This window comes from Pinus tabuliformis, chromosome 4_2 (assembly GCF_031772625.1).
Source record: "Pinus tabuliformis cultivar Carrire ecotype Pingquan chromosome 4_2, CPIR1, whole genome shotgun sequence".
NCBI classification, from domain to species: Eukaryota; Viridiplantae; Streptophyta; class Pinopsida; order Pinales; family Pinaceae; genus Pinus; species Pinus tabuliformis.
The window spans coordinates 561,781,635-561,800,348 of record NC_142304.1 but is presented as its reverse complement, the minus strand read 5'-3'; the positions used below and the strand labels follow the sequence as shown (position 1 = coordinate 561,800,348).

Sequence of the window (18,714 nt, the reverse complement as noted above, 5' to 3'; positions counted from 1 at the left end):
TTTCTTTTCAATTTATTTATATTGATTAACTACATAATTATAGGTATACAAACTCTACCTTGTTCTAGATTTGAACCTATATAGTTTCGCTCATACACATCATTTTTTCTTTTCTTTTCATTAAATCTTTGTGGCCAAAGCACTATTTTATTGATATTTCTATTTATTTACTTTTGTTAATTTATATTTTATATTTTATTAACTACACAGTTCTTAATATTAAAATCCAGTTTACTTACCCAAACAAAATGAAATATTTCCAATTCATATCACTAAAATCCAATTCATACTACTAAAATATAATTTAGTTACCCAAATAAAATGAAATACATTTAATTGATAATGCTAAAATCTAGTCAATTTAAATAAAATAATATTAAAAAAATAGTTAAAAATATAAAATCAATTACATCCATTTCATAAATTGGATAAAAATGATATTGAAAAAACATAATTGTCATATAAAATAAAATACATCTATTTCATAATGAAATTAAAATATATTTCAACAATTAATTTTATTTTTTAAATCAAATTTTATAACCTCTTATTCTGAAATACAAAAATCCAATAAAATTGATTAAAAATGATATTAAAATACATCTATTTCATAAAGCAATTAAAATATATTTCACGAACTAATTTCATTTTTTAAATCAAATTTTATAATATCCCTCAGATTTAAGATTCTGAAATACTAAAATTCAATAGAATTAATTGAGAATGATATTAAAAAAATGAGTCAACGAGGTGTGAAGGCAATGTTTAGAATGCCGTGCCAGTGAAGAAATGAATGGGGCCCTGTATCCAGTATGAAGCTTTTGTTTGTTTCTGCGACTGACAAAGCACCACCATCATTGAACCATGTGGGCCAGCGCTATAAAAGGAGGGTGTCCTCACCAGATTGATAAGGATCGCAATAACGTTTGCGAGTGTGATATTATTTGATTACCATGACAATGCCGATCTGGTCATTTGGCTTTGCTTTGCCTCTCATGTTACCACTGCTCGTATCGATGGTGGGGGCGGCGCAGACCCTTGTACCCTTACTGTCGTATGTGTGTAACGTGCAGAAATTCGACCCCACGTGTCCTTTTTTCAATACTCTAATGACCGGTTTCGGCTACGGGTGTCGTATCTATGGTGGGGGCGGCGCAGACTGTACCCTTACTGTCGTATGTGTGTAACGAGCAGAAATTCGACCCCACGAGTCCTTTTTTCAATACTCTAATAACCGGTTTCGGCTACTGGTGTCGTATCTATGGTGGGGGCGGCGCATACTGTACCCTTGCTGTCGTATGCGTGTAACGTGCAGAAATCCGACCCCACGGGTCGTTTTTTCAATACTCTCAACAACCGGTTTCGGTTACGGGTGGTCAGTAGCAGGCAGCGGGGGCTCACCCACTGCCTACGGGGAATCAGTCTGTGATCCACCACTCTCTACGTCTGATTGCACCAACTGCCTTATTTCCGTCGTCAGCCAAGTTTGGGCCATTTGCGGGCTTGCCATCGGTGTTCAGGGTAAATCCACTAGATGTTCCCTGCGCTACGAGCAGTACAAGTTTTACTGAATCAAATGACCGACGAGTATCATCTAATATGCGTCTAAATAAAACCCCTAGGAATCACTCCATATTGATTCATGTTTGATGATGTACTAGGTCCCTGGTACCTATATTGTTATAGTCATGATTGTGTGGTGTGTTTCCATGTAAATTTATTTCCGAACACAAGTAATCTTGAGTATGGTTATTTTTAGTTTTTGTGTTCTGCTGTGGGTTTTTGCACTATTTCTCTTTTTATGTTATGTTATCAGAAACAGAAACGGGAAAAAAGAGAGAGAAAAAAACAAGAAAAATATGAAAAACTTAAAACCAAGAGAGAGAAAAAAACAAGAAAAATATGAAAAACTTAAAACCAAGCATTCATCATTAATATTCTAGAATACTATGGTTCATAAGTAGTTGCTCATAGACTTTAGCTATTCACATGGGCCATTCCTTAATACTTATAGTGATCAACAAAGCTTTCATTGCTCACATGGGTCATGCTTGAATACCCATGTTTGATCTCTAGACTGACATATACAATAGTGAAGAAACGATTGAATTCAAGTTTGATTTGGCCTTTACATTTGCACTTGATTTGGATCTAGTGAGAGCAGGATTTATTTTTTATTTTTTTGAAGGCCAAATCCCTAGAAATTTCCAAATGAGTACATGATCCCACATACAGTCTTTATATTTTTGGATGTGACTTGAGTGGACCTCAAATTTGGGATCTATTGTAGCATTTGCCACAATTTTTGGGCTATTTTTCTCATGGTTGGGTAACACTATGGTAGAGATTGAGTTGATCTCCATTGAATATAGCTAGAGCCAAAAATAAGGGTTGTCTCGAACTATCCCCACTTAAAGAACCATAAATACAACAACTTGTGTTTGAAGACAAATTCTAAATAGAAAAGTTTCAAAACTTTATCTTTAATCCATCATAATAAAAAACTACTCTTTATAATAATAAAAATAATATATTTTAAAAATATAGTTAAACTAGATATTAAATTGCTAGTTTATAAAAAAAATTAAACCTTTCACTAAATTATTTAACTACTAATTTATAAAAATATATAAAAAATATCTATATACATTACTAATTTATAAAAATATATAAAGTAACTCTCTCCATTTAAATTTATAATTTTATATAAAAATACACATTTTTAAAAACTTAAATACAATCATTAAATCTACTTCTGAATAAAAGCAACACAAACAAAATTAACAAAAGCTTAACAATAACTTACTACACACCAATGACTGCAATTAAAAAAATAACATAACTTTAAAAAAAAAAAATCTGGAATTCCTTTAACGTTGTTAAGAATCTATTAAGCACTATTGCAAAGTGTTGTCACTAGGGATTTCGCCCAAACTACGTGCAACAAACCTATTTCGTTAGGACCTCCAATGTATATGGTTGACTTTTAACCATAGACTATGAAGCGCCTTCGAAAACTATCCATAAAACCAAACTCGGCTTTTTATGATTCATTTAGACGTCCAACCGTGATGAGATCCATATTGCAAATCTAGTTTAAAAACCAGTTTACTGGATTAAAAAACGAAAACTTCCGTACAAGACGCCAGTTTATCGTTCCGTTTTTTATAAGTTCTTTTTCCGAAACGAAGACTTCTTTTCCGTTTCCGGTAACAGAGATGCCATGAGCATTCTTATAGCCCAAACATGAAATACTTTTCTTTTACTTCATTTAATAAAGGGTTTTCTCCATATTTATGCCCGAAATATGGTATAGTTAGAGGATTTAATATTTAGGTGATTTGAAGAGTTGGCCAATTACTCTTATCACATTTTAAGTTCAAAATTTATGTTTTCTTATTCATTTGTCTTATAATTTATATTATAATACTTTTTAATCTATAGAATTTTATATAATAATTAAATTTAGTATAATGTGTAAAATTAGAAGAAATGAGATTTCTATTTATACTTGGTTTTGGAGAAAATAAGAAATAATTAAATTTAGTATAATGTATAAATTTAGAAAAAATGAGATTTCTATTTATACTAGGTTTTGGAGAAAATAAGAAATATTAATAAGAGATGGTAAAAAAATTGGAAAATTACTGAATTGTTTAAGAAGAATAAATGAAGAAAAAAAAATAAAAAATTAAGAGGAATAAATTATAAAAAAATTACTTATAAGCATAAATGAATATTTTGAAATCTATTGATTTAAGAAATCCATATAAAAGAAGCATATTGCAAGTTTTGACAAAGAATGATGAACACTAAAGTATATATCACATGTTTTTTTTTTTTTTAAGTGTGTTTCTTTATTTTATATTATATATAGCTTGAGTGGGCCTAATGGTTAAGAGCATGTGTTTCCTCCTAAGAGGTTACAGGTTCAAAAATAGAAGGGGGTAGAGTATGTATGCCTTAGTAGACTTAGTAGTCAAATTGTTGTAGGGAGGTGGGTCCCTTGTCCCACAAACAAGGGGGTCTCATACCCCAATTGGGTGTGTGGATAATAATAATAATATAAAATATAGTTTATTGTTTATAAGAAATTAGCAATATAGATAGGATACATTTCATGGAACGTGTCGTTCATTGTTTGATAAGAAATTAGAGATTGCGAATTATGCCTAAACTTACTTAGCCTTTTGAAATTAAAAATGAAAGATATTAAAAAAAATTATACTAATAGTAAGAGGTAACCAAGTTTGTCAACAAACAAGGGGGTCTCATATACCAATTTGGTGTGTGGCTTGGTAATGACCTTAAAATTGGATAATAATAATAATAATAATATAGATAAGAAGTATTTCATGAAACTTGTGGTTTATTGTTTATAAGAAATTAACAATATAAATAGGACACATTTCATGGAACATGTGGTTCATTGTTTGATAAGAAATTAGAGATTGCTAATAATGACTTATTTAGCCTTTTAAAATTAAAAGCGAAACATCTTTAGAATTTTTTTTATACTAATAATAAGAAGTAACCAAATTTTCTTTGAATAAATCAAGTAATAAATGGATATAAAATTAAATTATATTATATTAAAACATGCTATAGGTCAATACTAAAATTTAAACTCTATGTATTAGAATAATAAAAAAACAAATAAACTATATTGCTACAACTAAGGAATCAGGAAAGTCCAATTTGAACACTAAAATTTGATAACATGATTAATGTCGACCAGGTAAAATAATACACATCGCACTCTAAAACAAACTATATTGCTCCACCTAAGAGGGGTACCCGGGCACCATGATGGTCATGAAGTAGTAGGCAAGGCAAAGAAGTGCGATCATGATAGGCGAGACATACCGAGTGGTAAATGCGATGTGGAGTGTGCGACACAACATTGACCAATAATGGTAGTGTGGGTAGCACGACACATAGAGCACCAAGCGAGGGGGTGCCCACATGCCCAGAAGCAGGTCAGCACAAGCACGCACTCACCCATGAAGGGGCACCCACACAAGGAGTGAGGTTCGCTCAAAATGTGAAGGGGCGTCGACCCACTTAAACCAAAGGGCTAGAGCGACTACAAGTAGATGAGATCAACACTTAGAGGAGGTAATGAACAAGTTCACACAAGATAAAGAGATGACAGAGTAGATCACAAAAAGGGCAAAGTCTGTGACCTCACATAAATGTAAGTTGTATGATATCACATAGATGCATGACGCACATTATAGAATTTGGAAGTGTAGTGAAGGCATGTCTCATAAGGAGGAGAGCTTACCTAAGTGAGCTGGTTTCTCGGCAGGGCCGAGAGTTAATTTTCTTGACTATTTTGGGGCATAGATCTTAGGATTTCTCGTAGGCGAGGTGTGGGCTTTGGGACGGGCACCCCCTAGTTGTGAAACTTGGCACTTTCGACTAGTGCATTAGGTTGGGCCAACGACTGCCACTTATTTGTAAAACTTGGGAAGCACATGCGTTTGGCCATGATTGAACCATTGTAATTCTGTTATAAATTATTTGAAGTTAATAGAAAGAAGAAAAGGGAAAAAGTGTTTTTCGATTTTCCCCCTCCAATGACATACTCTTGAACATTATTGGTTTTATGATATCACAAACTATTAATGAAGTTTTATTCTGCTACTTGTATTGAAGTTATCCTATTGCATAATTCTATAATTGCTGAATGAAGCAATTGAATAAAGAATATTGGAATTGGAAAATTGACTAAGTGTTGAGGTAGCCTTAGTCCAAGTTAGAGTAGTTGTATAGTTGCGATGAAATGTTGTTAGTGCCACACATCCCCCACAGTGATTTTAAGGCATCACAATGTGGGGCCGTGATTGGTATGAACACATAACTTCTCATAAACTTGAATTGGTCACTTCTAAAATTTGACCAAGAAATAAGTCTTTTGTATAATTTTTTTAATGGTTTCCCAAACAAAATGAAATACATCTATTTCATAATCTGAAATCTAATATAGTTGGATAAGTATAATATTAAAGGAAATATCTACCAATATGAAATTAAATACATCCATTTCATAATACAATTGAAATATATTTTAACAATTAATTTTATCTTTCAAATGAAATTTTGAAATATTCCCACAACTTAGAATTATATTACATTTAACAATACTGAAATATTAAAATCCAACATAGTTGATTGAATATGATTGATATTAAAGAACTTTGTTTTTCTGAAAATTCCCATAAAACATGAAATACATCTACTTCATAATACTAAAATATCATCCCTTTGGATAAGGATGAGACTAAAGATATGAGACTAAAAGAGAGAATGTAAGGTAATTTTGAAAATGTGGTGCTAATTTTGAAAAAGTGGTGCTTCATTGGTGTGAAGGAATGGATGGAGAATGAATATTTTAACGTTTACTTATGTGAGTGACAAAGCATGGAAAGAAACCATCATCATCCTTGATATCACAACCATGATGTCATGGATGCCATCCTACCCATACGAACATGTCTCGCTATAGATATAAAGTTGGGCGTTTATTTATTTATTCTTCACAAGCATGTCCGAAAAGGGCTATAAAGCTAGGGTGCTTATTTATTTATGCTTCATATTGTTTAAATGTTTTTTCTTGTTACTAATATATTTTTAAATATATGCCTTAATTATACTCAAGATTGTCTTCTCTTTTTCATACACATTGGATATTGTTATTCCTCTTTCTATGTATGTAGTTGATATTAATATTTTTACTGAGAGAGGTGGTCTACAACTCAGTTTGGGGGACAGCTGTAGTGGTGTAAATGTTTGTAAACATTTAACATAAATATTAAAATAAATAGTTATTAATATAATGTTTTCCCTAACAAAACATAATTATGCATAAATATAAAAAGCAATTGTATAAATTGATAGAAATACTAAGATCTAGGGTGAAGCAATATCCAATTCAATCATTAATTGGAAACTTAATATTATTGTTTAATTTGAATCACAAAAAACATATAAATTAAAAATAATTTTATGTAAATTAGCCACTATTGGTCACTCACTGAAAAATAGTCATTTATATGCAAATTTTTGTAGTTTGTTTAGTACAACCATTTTTTACTAGTGTGGTAATCTCGCAAGAGCTTCTCCCTCAATCAAGATAACATATCCAAAGACAATGAGGGTTAAAGAAAAACTAAGACTGTATTTTTGCCTTCTTGCAACTTGGATTAGAGATTTTCAGCCTCCTCCAATTTCGACCTACAATTTTTAGCCTGCAGAAACCATAACCCTCACACGTGTGAGAGAATATAACGTAAAAGGAAATTTTCCCTATTCTTCTAGACTTCCTCTACTTTCCTTGATCTTCACTCTATCTTCCTTGATCTTCCCTACTCTAGATAAAACTTCTTTTCTCAAGAGATAGAATTGGTGATGAGAGAGGTCAAATTTTCTTCTATTTGTAGGCTTTCCATGACATCGAATATCTTTCTTTGGGCTGACTTATAACTAGAAGGGTCAATTTTTTCTATGAGGTTTGATGGATTTTATGGACTCGTAATTAATATATTTTACATGTTACAACATGGCAAATAGAATGATAAGGACTCCCTCTTTAGAAGTGATCAGGCGGAGACATCATTGTCCACTAGAACGACACAATGTGTAGTGGAGGGAGGAAAACATTAGCTTTGAGCTTAACAAGTAAGTGTGACAAATAATTAATTGATAGACTATGCTTCAGGATTGTGCAATGTGCTTGTGAAAGAGGTTTTCCCTAGGATGGTGCATTGCATAGTTGTAAGAACTAAAGGATGCATCCTTTCTAGATAATAATACGCAATGCACTTGTCTAGTAACTGAGAGTTTAGTTATACAAATTTTAAAGAAAATGGAAAGCCCCCAAATAGCTAAGTATTGGATCAATGGAATAAGAGAGAATATATGATAATAATAAGTTCCAAACTAGATTCACACATATACCATCAAACACAAGCCCAGATAATGAGCAATAGTCAAAATCCACATGCATACCTTGTAACGACAACAAAGTGACACTTGTTTCTAACTGTGACAGTTGAAATGTAACTTTGGGACACATAGAATGCAAGTTACGACACAAGTGTTGACTACAAGCAGAAAGTGTACTAAGTCATGATAAAGTGTCTAGCACACATTCCTGTGATATATAAGATCATTTAATGCAGAAGAGTGCACTACAATTACCTATAGTGGTGCACCAGAGTGCGACACATGAAAGAGTGAAAACAATCAAAAGGTACACTTAAAATAGTAATAATATGTGAAAACAACACTTGCAAAAGATAAATAAAGTGAAAGTAACACATGCAAATGATGAAGAAAGAACAAGTGACAATTGTGAAAGTAAAACAAAGAAAAAACAATAGTTGCAAAAGTGACAATTGCACTTATGAAATCAAAAGCACACAAAAGGGATGCTTGAGAAAACTAAACATAATGATTGTATATTTGCAATTAAGAGTGAGGGATATTGTCACTTTCCTTGTCAATTGTGCAAGTACTTTGATCAGGGATTCCACAATGTTTAGGAGTTGTGAAATGTATACGTTTAAGGACTGAACAAAACTATTTCTAGAGACTGCACAAGCATTGCTCTCAAGGACTACACAATGTTTATCTTCTCGGGTATATATTGACTATTGAGCTTGCTAGGAAGAGGTGCACTTGTGAATGCATCAAAACACTAAGAATGTGTAAGAAAGTGGCTTCAATGTTTAGAATATTTGAAGAAAACTCAAGGACTTAGAAAAGCATTAGTCAATCATGAAATTGACCATGAACAACTTGCAATGATAGATCCTAAGATCACAAGGAAGCTCTAAAATTTAGGATGTAGGCAAAATTTTGGAGGGTGGTTGTCATAGTGACAATGCTACGTTAACTAAAAAAATTGTCTATTTCTTTTAGTTACTCTAAAATTTCTAGATTGTTTCCTTCTGTACAATTCCTATTTTTTGTTAATGGGACTCAACACTTTAATTAATATTTAAAAGAATAAGGTCTGTTTACTTAAACAAGGATTTTATCATTAAACATGTGATATTTAAAGAATATCCTCTACATGGATGCTTTGTGTTAGTAGAATAATCACCCTTATGGAAAAGAGATATATCCCTAGACTTAATTACTAATTTGAGAAAAAACAAAACATTATATAGTATCATTTCTCTAGAAATACTTCAACTACTAGAGATTAATTTACCTGATTAATGAATTAAATCTCCAAATTCCTTATTTTCTTGAAATCCTACTCCACTTTCAATCCTTTAAACTCGAATATGTAACAAAAAAGTAGGAACAAGATAAAAGCAAAAAATGTATCAATGATTCAATCTATTACTAAATAGAAGGTCAAGGAGCTCTCATACATACAAGTAAACATTAAACATATCATGTAAGAAAGACAATGTACTTGCATTAAAAATGGGAACAAAAGGTTACAACCTAATATGCTTTGATTTCGTAAGCCTCCTTCCAACAATCTCAAATCCCCCCTTTGCAATGATAATCCTTCACTTTGACAACATACTTTTATAAACTAGGAACCTCAAAAGCCAAATGTGACTCTTATGGTATTCTATGTATAAATAGGAAAAGAGAGGAGGTTGTAGATCCATTTCTCATGGGATGAGATCCACATAAAGGGGGGATGGGATCCATCAAGTTAACCATGATGTCCAAGTAGGTAGGGAGTCAATCCCATTATGTTTAGATAAGATTCCCAATCAAGGTTTCTAGATTTTACTTTTTATTTTTTACCCATGTAAAAAGGTCATGACACTTTTTAATACAACAAGGTTTGTTGATCATATGAGGCTTGTAATAGTAACATATGTGATATCACACTTTTATAATGTGAAAGGTGCAAAGATTCCTGAAATTAGAGGCTTTTTAACAATTTAATCTTGGATTCTTATATTTCTTATAATGGATTTTCTTCTAGCTTTGTATGGGTTAGCTAAAAAGGGTTCATCTCATAGCGAGAGATACAAATTTTATGAAGTGTGACAAAATGATAACCAATCAAACATTTTCTCTAGAGAAGAATTGTGAACATAGGACAACCATATACAAAATTTTTCTACGTATATCATACTCATGATCCTAAAGGAAATATTATACACTAAACTCTAAGTTTTCCAATGTAGCAATTCATCATATCTGCTAATGTTCAATTTGGAACAAATGTGCACTCCTGGGAAAAATAAATTACACTCTTAGTTATGAAATTTGAAATGGAACATGATTGGACAATACCTAACCTTAGGATATAATATTTAACCATGTCTAACATATATCCTACATAACTATGTTTCTCATTGATACACAATTTTGACATAAGGTAAGTCAAAGAAAAACTTACAATGTTATATGAAATATGAAGTAAAAATATTTAATATCAAAGTAAATATATAAAAATTTAAATGTGCGTAAAATAATTAAATAAAAAATCCACAATTTGAATCAATCATATTGGCCAAGAAATGAAGCTAGGGCCCGCATTTTAATGATGTAAGGCAATTTTATCTTGCTTCACAAAAATGCATGCCCAACCTTCATTTAAAGGCCAAATTGAATGCTTCAACTTAGAAAGTCTTTTTTTACTCATAAGTAACATTAATGAAATTAATTTTTTCTAAAATATTGATATGAAGGTTGAAGTAAATGTAAATGAAAGTGTTGCAACAATCGCAGCTCATGATGTCACCCCAAAAGTGTCAACAATTTGTGAACATCAAAAACTTCTTGGAAAAAAATAGTTTGTAAAATTAGTAATTAAATAGTATACAATTTAAATCAATGAAATTGACCAAGAAATGAAGGCTAGGTGTGCATTTTAGCGAATCAAGGAAATTTTGGCCTACTTCACAAAAATGCATGCCCAACCTTGATTTCAAGGCCAAATTTAATGATTCAACTTAGAGAGTATTTTTTTCCTCATAAGTAACATTAATACAATTAAGTTTTTCTAATTCAGCATTCTGAGGATCGAAGTTAATATAAATGGAAGTGTTGCAATAAACGTAGTTCACAGTGTCGCCTCAAAAGTGTCAACAATTTGAGAACGAAATAAACTCACTAGAAGCAAATTAGTGTGTAAAATTTGTAATTAAATAGTATACAACATCAAACAATGAGATTGGCCAAGAAATGAAGCTTGGGTATGCATTTTACTGAATCAAGGAAATTTTATCTTGCCTCACAAAAATGCATGCCCAACTTTCATTTAATGGCCATATTTAATTATTCAAATTGGAGTGTATTTTTTACTCATAAGTAAGAAATATACAATTAAATTTTTATAATTTAGTGATATGAAGGCCAAAGTTAATGTGAATGAAAGTTTTACAACAATAGTAGTTCACGATGTTGTCCCAAAAGTGTTAATAGTTTGTGAGCAACAAAAACTTACCGGAATAAAATTAGTTTGTAAAATTTGTAATTGTATAGTATACAATTTGAATCAATTAGATAGGCCAAGAAATGAAGCATGAACATCCATTTTAGTGAAGCAAGGAAATTTTGGTCCACTTCAAAAAATGCACGCCTAGGGTTTATTTCAAGGTGAAATTGAATGCTTTAACTTGGAGAGTAGTTTTTTACTCATAAGTTACAATGTTAATACAATGAAATTTTTCTAATTTAGTGATATGAAGGTCAAATGTAATGTAAATTAAAGTGCTACAACAATTGCAATTCATGGGGTCACTACAAAAGTGTTGATAATTTATGAAAAACAAAAACTTACTGGTAGCGAATTTGTTCATTAAATTAGTAATTAAATAGTACACACTTAGAATCAATGATATTTGCCAAGAAATGAAGCCTTGGTGTGCATTTGAGTGAACTAAGGCAATTTTGGTCTACTTGACAAAAATGCATGCCCAATGTTCATTTCAAGGCCAAATTTAATGGTTCAACTTAGAGAATATTTTTTACTCATAAGTAACATTAATACAATTAAAGTTTTGTAACCTATTGATTTGAAGGTCGAAGTCCTTGTAAATGAAGTGCTACAACAATCACAGTTCACGGTGTCATCCCAAAAGTGTTAATAGTTTGTGAACAATATAAACTTATTGGAAGTAAATTAGTGTGTATAATTGCTAATTAAATAGTATACAATTTGAAACAATCTAATTAGCCAAGAAATGAATCCCAAGCATGCATTTCAGTGAAGTAAGGAAATTTTGGCATGCTTCACAACAATGCACACCCAACCTTCATTTCAACGCTGAATTGAATGATTCAATTTGGAGAGTGTTTTTTTAATCATAAGTAACATTAATACAATTTTTTTTTTTCTAATTTAGTGACTTGAAGGTCGAATTTAATATAAATGAAAGTTCCACAACGATCACAATGCATGGCATGCCCCCAAAAGTGTCAATAGTTTGTGAACTACGAAAACTTATTGGAACAAAATTAATGTGTAAAACTACTAATTAAGTAGTATACAATTTGAATCAATCAGAATTCCTAATAAATGAAGGCTACATGTGTATTGGAGTCAAGTAAGGAAATTTTGTCCCACTTCACAAAAATGCACACCCAAACTTCATTTCAGGATCAAAATTGAATGATTTAACTTGGAGAGTATTTTTTTACTTATAAGTAACATTAATACAATTAAACATTTTTAATTTTTCACATGTATATTTATGTTGTTCCAGAGTACTCCCACCTGTATCGATTTCATAAGGTAAAAGGTAGGGTTTGTTTGCCTAAAATAAATATACACCGGGACCTCTAATTATTTGGTGGTCATATAATGATCAATCCATCATTTGGATCTACCAAATTATACCTCAGCCTTGTGGTGTAATAGTGATCTGACATTCCCATGATAACAACATTATCCAAGATATTTTCTTTGATTGATATAATCAGAATTGCATGATAGAGCATGTAAAAATGATATGTACAAATAATTAATGAAGAAGTAACATAAAGGAGACCGTAAAGCCAATGCACACAAAATTTTGATAACAGAGTCCATCTAGTGTGGACTATGTCTCTGGGTCTTGCTTCAACAATGGAAAGGTTAGTTCATTCATCTCATTAAAAGGAAGTACAACTACATGGAAAATGCATCATTTTACCTCCAATCCTCGGATTGAATTCAAGTTTGACTGCTCAAAACAAAACAATCATAGCACTAGAAAGCTTGTTTCATCCTCCTAGGAATTTTGACTATAAACATGACCTACTTCTGAAAGGTGCATTATTGTTTCAAACTTCATGCCCAGCAAGTAACAAAGAATGTGGGTTTCTACCATGACCCCTGTGATCCAATGCTCAAATGAAAAAACATACTTCACCATTATGATCCTTATGAAATTCTAGTAACAATTAGTATAAAATTGGCTATATTCTACCATTGTTATCCCTAGAGACCTTAGGGAATCTTCAAGTCTCCTCACAACATCAAAAAGGAATATTTTTTCCTCATATCATGCACCCTTTGTTTCTATTCATCAATGTTCCACTGTCAAATTTCCCATCCTCCTCCGCTCATGAATCCACCCATTGGCCCCCAAACTATGCAAAATGGCAATTTTAAATATACATTTTATTACGGATATTACAAAGTGCCTAGTTGGGTGTTTGGTTTTATGGAATATATAAGGTATATGGTTGAGTATAGGTCTCGGGGTCAAACCCTTGGGCCTCCCGTATTTTTTTGTTGTTGTACGTATAACAGAAAAACTAACGCTATTTGTATTTGGTCCTCTACTGAGTCGTATAATCATTTTCATAAAATATTAAACATCACCCATTGATTAATCAATGGTGTCCACCAATTTTTATATAACCACCATTTAAAATGTTGCCCAAACTGTTTGATGTTTGTTACAGTGTGTCAACTGCCAGTCCGCCATGTTACATTATAATAGCTAACAACTATGCTTCTAGTATATATAATATATATGTTGGAAAGTTTTTTGAAACATAGACATTTCCATATATATATTAAATTGTCAAACCACATTTTTATTCAATCATCGTTCAACAAACTTTATAGCTATGTCCATTGAAAATGACAAACCATTTTCCAATCAAAACATTGACTGCCAAAGCCCTTTTTGGACATTTGTTTGGTGCCACATGGCACCATCTAATTTGGCTATGTGGCTGCATACGATTGGACAAATAATTCAATCCCAAGTTTGGGGTGGTACCACCATATTTGGTGGATTTTTCAAATTTAACTGCCACTAAAAAGTACTGCTAATATTATATAGGGTCCGCCAAATTTGACCTAGGCATAAATTTTGCATATGATCTCATATTCAGGTATTGTTTGTAGATTTGGAAAGCCTATGATGATCTCTTCAACACGGACCTAGTTTTGTTGCAATCCAGAGAATTTTATTTTTATCAAAGTTACCTACCAAATGAGAACTATTAACTCAAAACAAGAACTGTAGCCAAAAAAACCCAAAAAAAACATGAAAAGGGTAGAAAATGAAAAATATTTATGTTGGAATAACATTTCTTTTCGATAAATTTTTAAAATCTTTCAAAAACGAAAATAAGATCCAATGAAAACCAAATTTTTTGGTGCAAAAAACGTCCTAAAAATGAAAAGTGTTGATTTTGGAATTTAGTTTTTTTTTTTCAATTTTCGGGGAAAATTTTCAACATTTTTTAATAATAACCTTAATGACAAAATATAATGACTCTTAAAAACCTTAAAATCCCAGTGTTTTGCATCCATGGCATTAAAACTAAAATATCACATCTTTGAAAAGCCTTGAAATTACAATGATTTTCACACATGACATCAAAGATAAAATATCACATCCATGAAAAACCTTAAAATTCAAACAATTTTGAGCCATGGTGCTAAAGAAAAAAATGTTTATAATTATTTTCAACCATAAAATAAAAGATAAAATATGATGACTAAGAAAAACCTTAAAATTTTGACAATTTTTCTACCATGGAATTAAAACCAAATATTATGATTGTTAGAGCCTAGATTTACCTCAGGCTGAGAAAGGTAGGATCCATGGCCAACATCAAACCATGCTCAACCTGGTAGCTCGTCCTACCAGGTCAGGAGAGGGCTCTCTCCAGGTCAATCTCAACGAATTATGATATCTGAGGGCTTTAGATGACAGATATATCTATTGATATTAGGCTATGTATAAGTGCAAGGAGTTTGATTGGATAAAATAATGTGTTTGCTAGCTCTCATGAAAAGGCAGATCTTGGGTGCAGGGAATGAGGCTTAGTCTTGTAGAGATCTAAATGGGGCAAGGTAGGCAATTGAATTTTTCACTTTAAATCAAATGAGATGGAGGGATTAGATAGAGGAGGAGTTGAAGAGGGCAAGAGAAACCATGGATCCTCTCCAAACAGTTGAAAACATCAAGAAACTAAAGCAAACTTCAAGTAGAGCACTGTAATTTCAATGTATTCTACTTACACTCTTGTTTGATTTAGCTAAGAAGAAATAAGAGAGACAATGATATACATAACACATAAGTAAATTGAAAAATACATAAGACAACACTGCACCAAAAAAAATGCCACAGGGATTTCAAAGAGTTCTGCAAACCCTGGTCTCAATTCCTTAGCCAAAATACTGATATGTACAATGAAGCTCCTTACTTTCTCAAGAGTCCAACCATGCTAATGACTAAAAAAACATAATATAGACAAAGCATAGCTCATCCTAGCCTCTAGGGGTCGAGCTCATATGTGTAGAGCTGTTCGAACTAATTCTAAATTAAGAACTAGAAATCAGGCAGTGGAACAACATGCCTCTAAAAAGAAGGGAACTGATTTATTGATTTTCAAACAACTTTTTAACATATGAATCTACCTTACTAAGTGAAAATTTGACATATTTACATCATGATCCATCAATTTACATGAAATTACATTACAAATTTAACACTAAGAAGATGAAAAAGTCAAACTGGTAAAAATTGGGTGAAAAACAGAGCATTCCTGGTCAAACTGGGCCAAATTTCCTCTATGTGCCGCACTCGATTCTCTATTCTCGTAGTGCCTGTTTGGACCCACATTTGGAGGCCTTCTGGGTGTGAAAATTCACTCCAAGTGTACCTGCTGGAATGGTCTACCTGTCTGCTTTCCAACCCAAGTGGAATTTTTCAGATTGGCCTCCATTTGCCCCTCCAAAATTCAATTCTCCCAACACTGCTTCCTGTGTGTCAAAATAGGGGCAGTAAGGTCATTTTTTGAGTGTTTTTGACCTATTTGAGGGTGCAAAAGCTGTCCAAATTTCTTGGCCATTGGTAGGAAAGAATAATTTTCCATGAAAAATACAAAAATTATGAGTTTTTGTGATTTAGAGGCTCCTATCAAAAGTGAGTGCCACGTGGCGCAGTGCATAGGGCAGAAAATCCTATTTTTGTGCCAAAAAAATAAAAAAATGCAAAAAATGCACCAAATTTTTTCAAATTTGGGCTGAGTCTTCTGCATCAAGCATTGTGTTGGGCCAAGGAAGCCTCAGCCAATATCTGAAGTCGATCATGCTCCTTTTTCCTCTTTGATGCCCTCTTCAATTTTTCCTTTAAGCTCTTGATTCTCGCCTTGCAAACTTTGTTTCTCGCCATGTAATGATATGCCATATGTCTCAACAAAGTTTTCTCCTTGTTGGCCTTTTCCAACAACCTCTCTAAGTGGATATTGGCTCCTTCAAGCCATGACTCTCAATCGGTATCGATCTCTTTCTCAAGTGAAGTGAACTCCACCCTCCTCCTTTGGGCAACTTGGTGATTCTCCCAAATGTTTTGCATCTCCATGATCACTTGCTGATCTTCAAGCTGCTTATTCCTTTGCTCCATGTACTTGATAATCCACTTAGCCCTCTCCAAGTTGAGGGACAAGGCTTTGATGTCCACCTGCTGCTCTTGGATGATTTCTTTGAGATTTGTGCTTTACGGGCCCACATCTGTATCATCACCCTCAATGAGAATAAAGTCCTGATCACCTAAAGGCCCCTCATCCTGTAATGGCCTTTTGCCTTTGTCGTGAACCTGTGGTGTTGATGATGGAAGCGAGACCCCTTCCACCACATGTGCAGATATTACTCGCTTGGCTATTGCGAACAACCGTCTAGTGCCCTTCTGATAAGTGATGAACACCGACATACTAGCGGTCTGTGTTTCATGACCCTCATGCTGATAAGAAAGTCCACTCACCTCATGCAAAGCCTCTGAAGGTACCTGAGGAGCTGTGAGAAACTCAAGAGAGATGAATTCCTCCTAAGTGATGCCTTGCAAGCCACGATGATGGATGACCACAATTTTAATGAGAGAAAAATGGTAAATACTGTTGAACTGCTGCTCAGGAGTCTTGTGTTGCACTAGGGTGGTCATCTTCTCAATATTTCAGCACATGAAGTATGGGAGGTTCATCATCCTCACCCTGGTAAAATGCATCAGCAGCCTGATATGATAGGCATAAAAACAGGAGAACCGGCCCTCATAGCTAAAATACTTCATGATCAGCTTCATTAAAGGAGCATATGCATCTTTGAGGTACCAAAAAGGAAAAACTCTCCTGAGCTGTCTCAAATAACCAGGCTTGATGTATGGTTCATAATGTTGTCGGTCAATCTGCTGCCTCTTGTTCCATTGATCTCCAATGTTAGGAATACTAGTTGCTAGTGAAATAGATTCTGGTGTTAATGTGAAAGTGACACCAACTAGAGCGGCTTGACCATCATGTAAATGAAGCACAAATAAGTAGGCCAACTCATGGTGAAACTGAATGCTAGCAACCTTCTCACAAAATTCATAGCAGGACTAGTGTTGAAAACAAGTGATGGAAAGAGGGCAGGCCTGTAACTCAGCAAGAGTAGTTGGTTCTTCTCGAATATGTTTGCCACCTCTATGAGCCCTCCTCGGTGCATGTACCTCTGTAGGTGAGTCAGTGCGTGTCTCCTTTTCATAATCATATGAGGGATCAGATGCCATCTCTGCTAGTGGGTTAACTATCTTGGAGCTGCCTTGATGATAAGTAGGTGATTTGTGATGTTTTTTGACTTTTTCCACCAAGGGAAAAGTGACATAAGGGGCCGTGGAGGGTGGAAACAATGAGGGATTTAGGGAGATATGGGACAGGGTTTAGTTAAGGGAAGAGGGAATTAGAGAGTAATTTGGGAGCTTTTGGTATAGGACTAGGGTTTTGGAATTTGTGTCTGGGATTTTGGGAAATGGGAATTGGGATATGGGATTAGTGAATTTAGGGGTATGTGAATTTAGGGAATAGGGAAATGAGGGAAAATGGAGTGAGGGAGTGGAAAGGTGGACTTGGTGGCCAAAACAACAGTTCAAGCCCTACGTAGTGGTTTCCTTTGAGAGATTTCAAGAGATAGGGTTTGATTTCTTTTTTAAACCATCACCATAAGACAATCACCATAAATTGCATAAAAAATTGTTTCACTAGCACTGATGAAGGCTCAACCTACATGCACAAATGATGATCCACACATTTTGGGCGATTTGGAATGAGTTGATGAAGGTTTCGGTCTTGCTGGATGTATACTCCACGCATCAAACCCAACTCCCTGCGCAAGTTATGTGCACTACGCCCATGTAAGTTTGCACTGGAAATCGCAGCCCAATGTGCCGCGCTAGTTATGTGCACCGCGCCAGTTGCCCATTGTGTCAGGCCTCTGTCTTGGGGAAATTTTCACCAATTTCTCTTGCT

General features: G+C 33.5%; 1 protein-coding gene across 1 annotated transcript; it reads left to right on the top strand.

The window, feature by feature from the left end:
* The first annotated feature begins 959 nt into the window (after positions 1 to 959).
* LOC149170510 (antifungal protein ginkbilobin-like protein) lies at positions 960 to 1,571 on the top strand. The gene is made up of 2 exons (XM_089425611.1): positions 960 to 1,183; positions 1,316 to 1,571. Exons 1-2 carry the CDS (start codon positions 960 to 962, stop codon positions 1,569 to 1,571), a joined length of 480 nt encoding a protein of 159 aa, XP_089281737.1.
* The last annotated feature ends 17,143 nt before the right edge of the window (positions 1,572 to 18,714 follow it).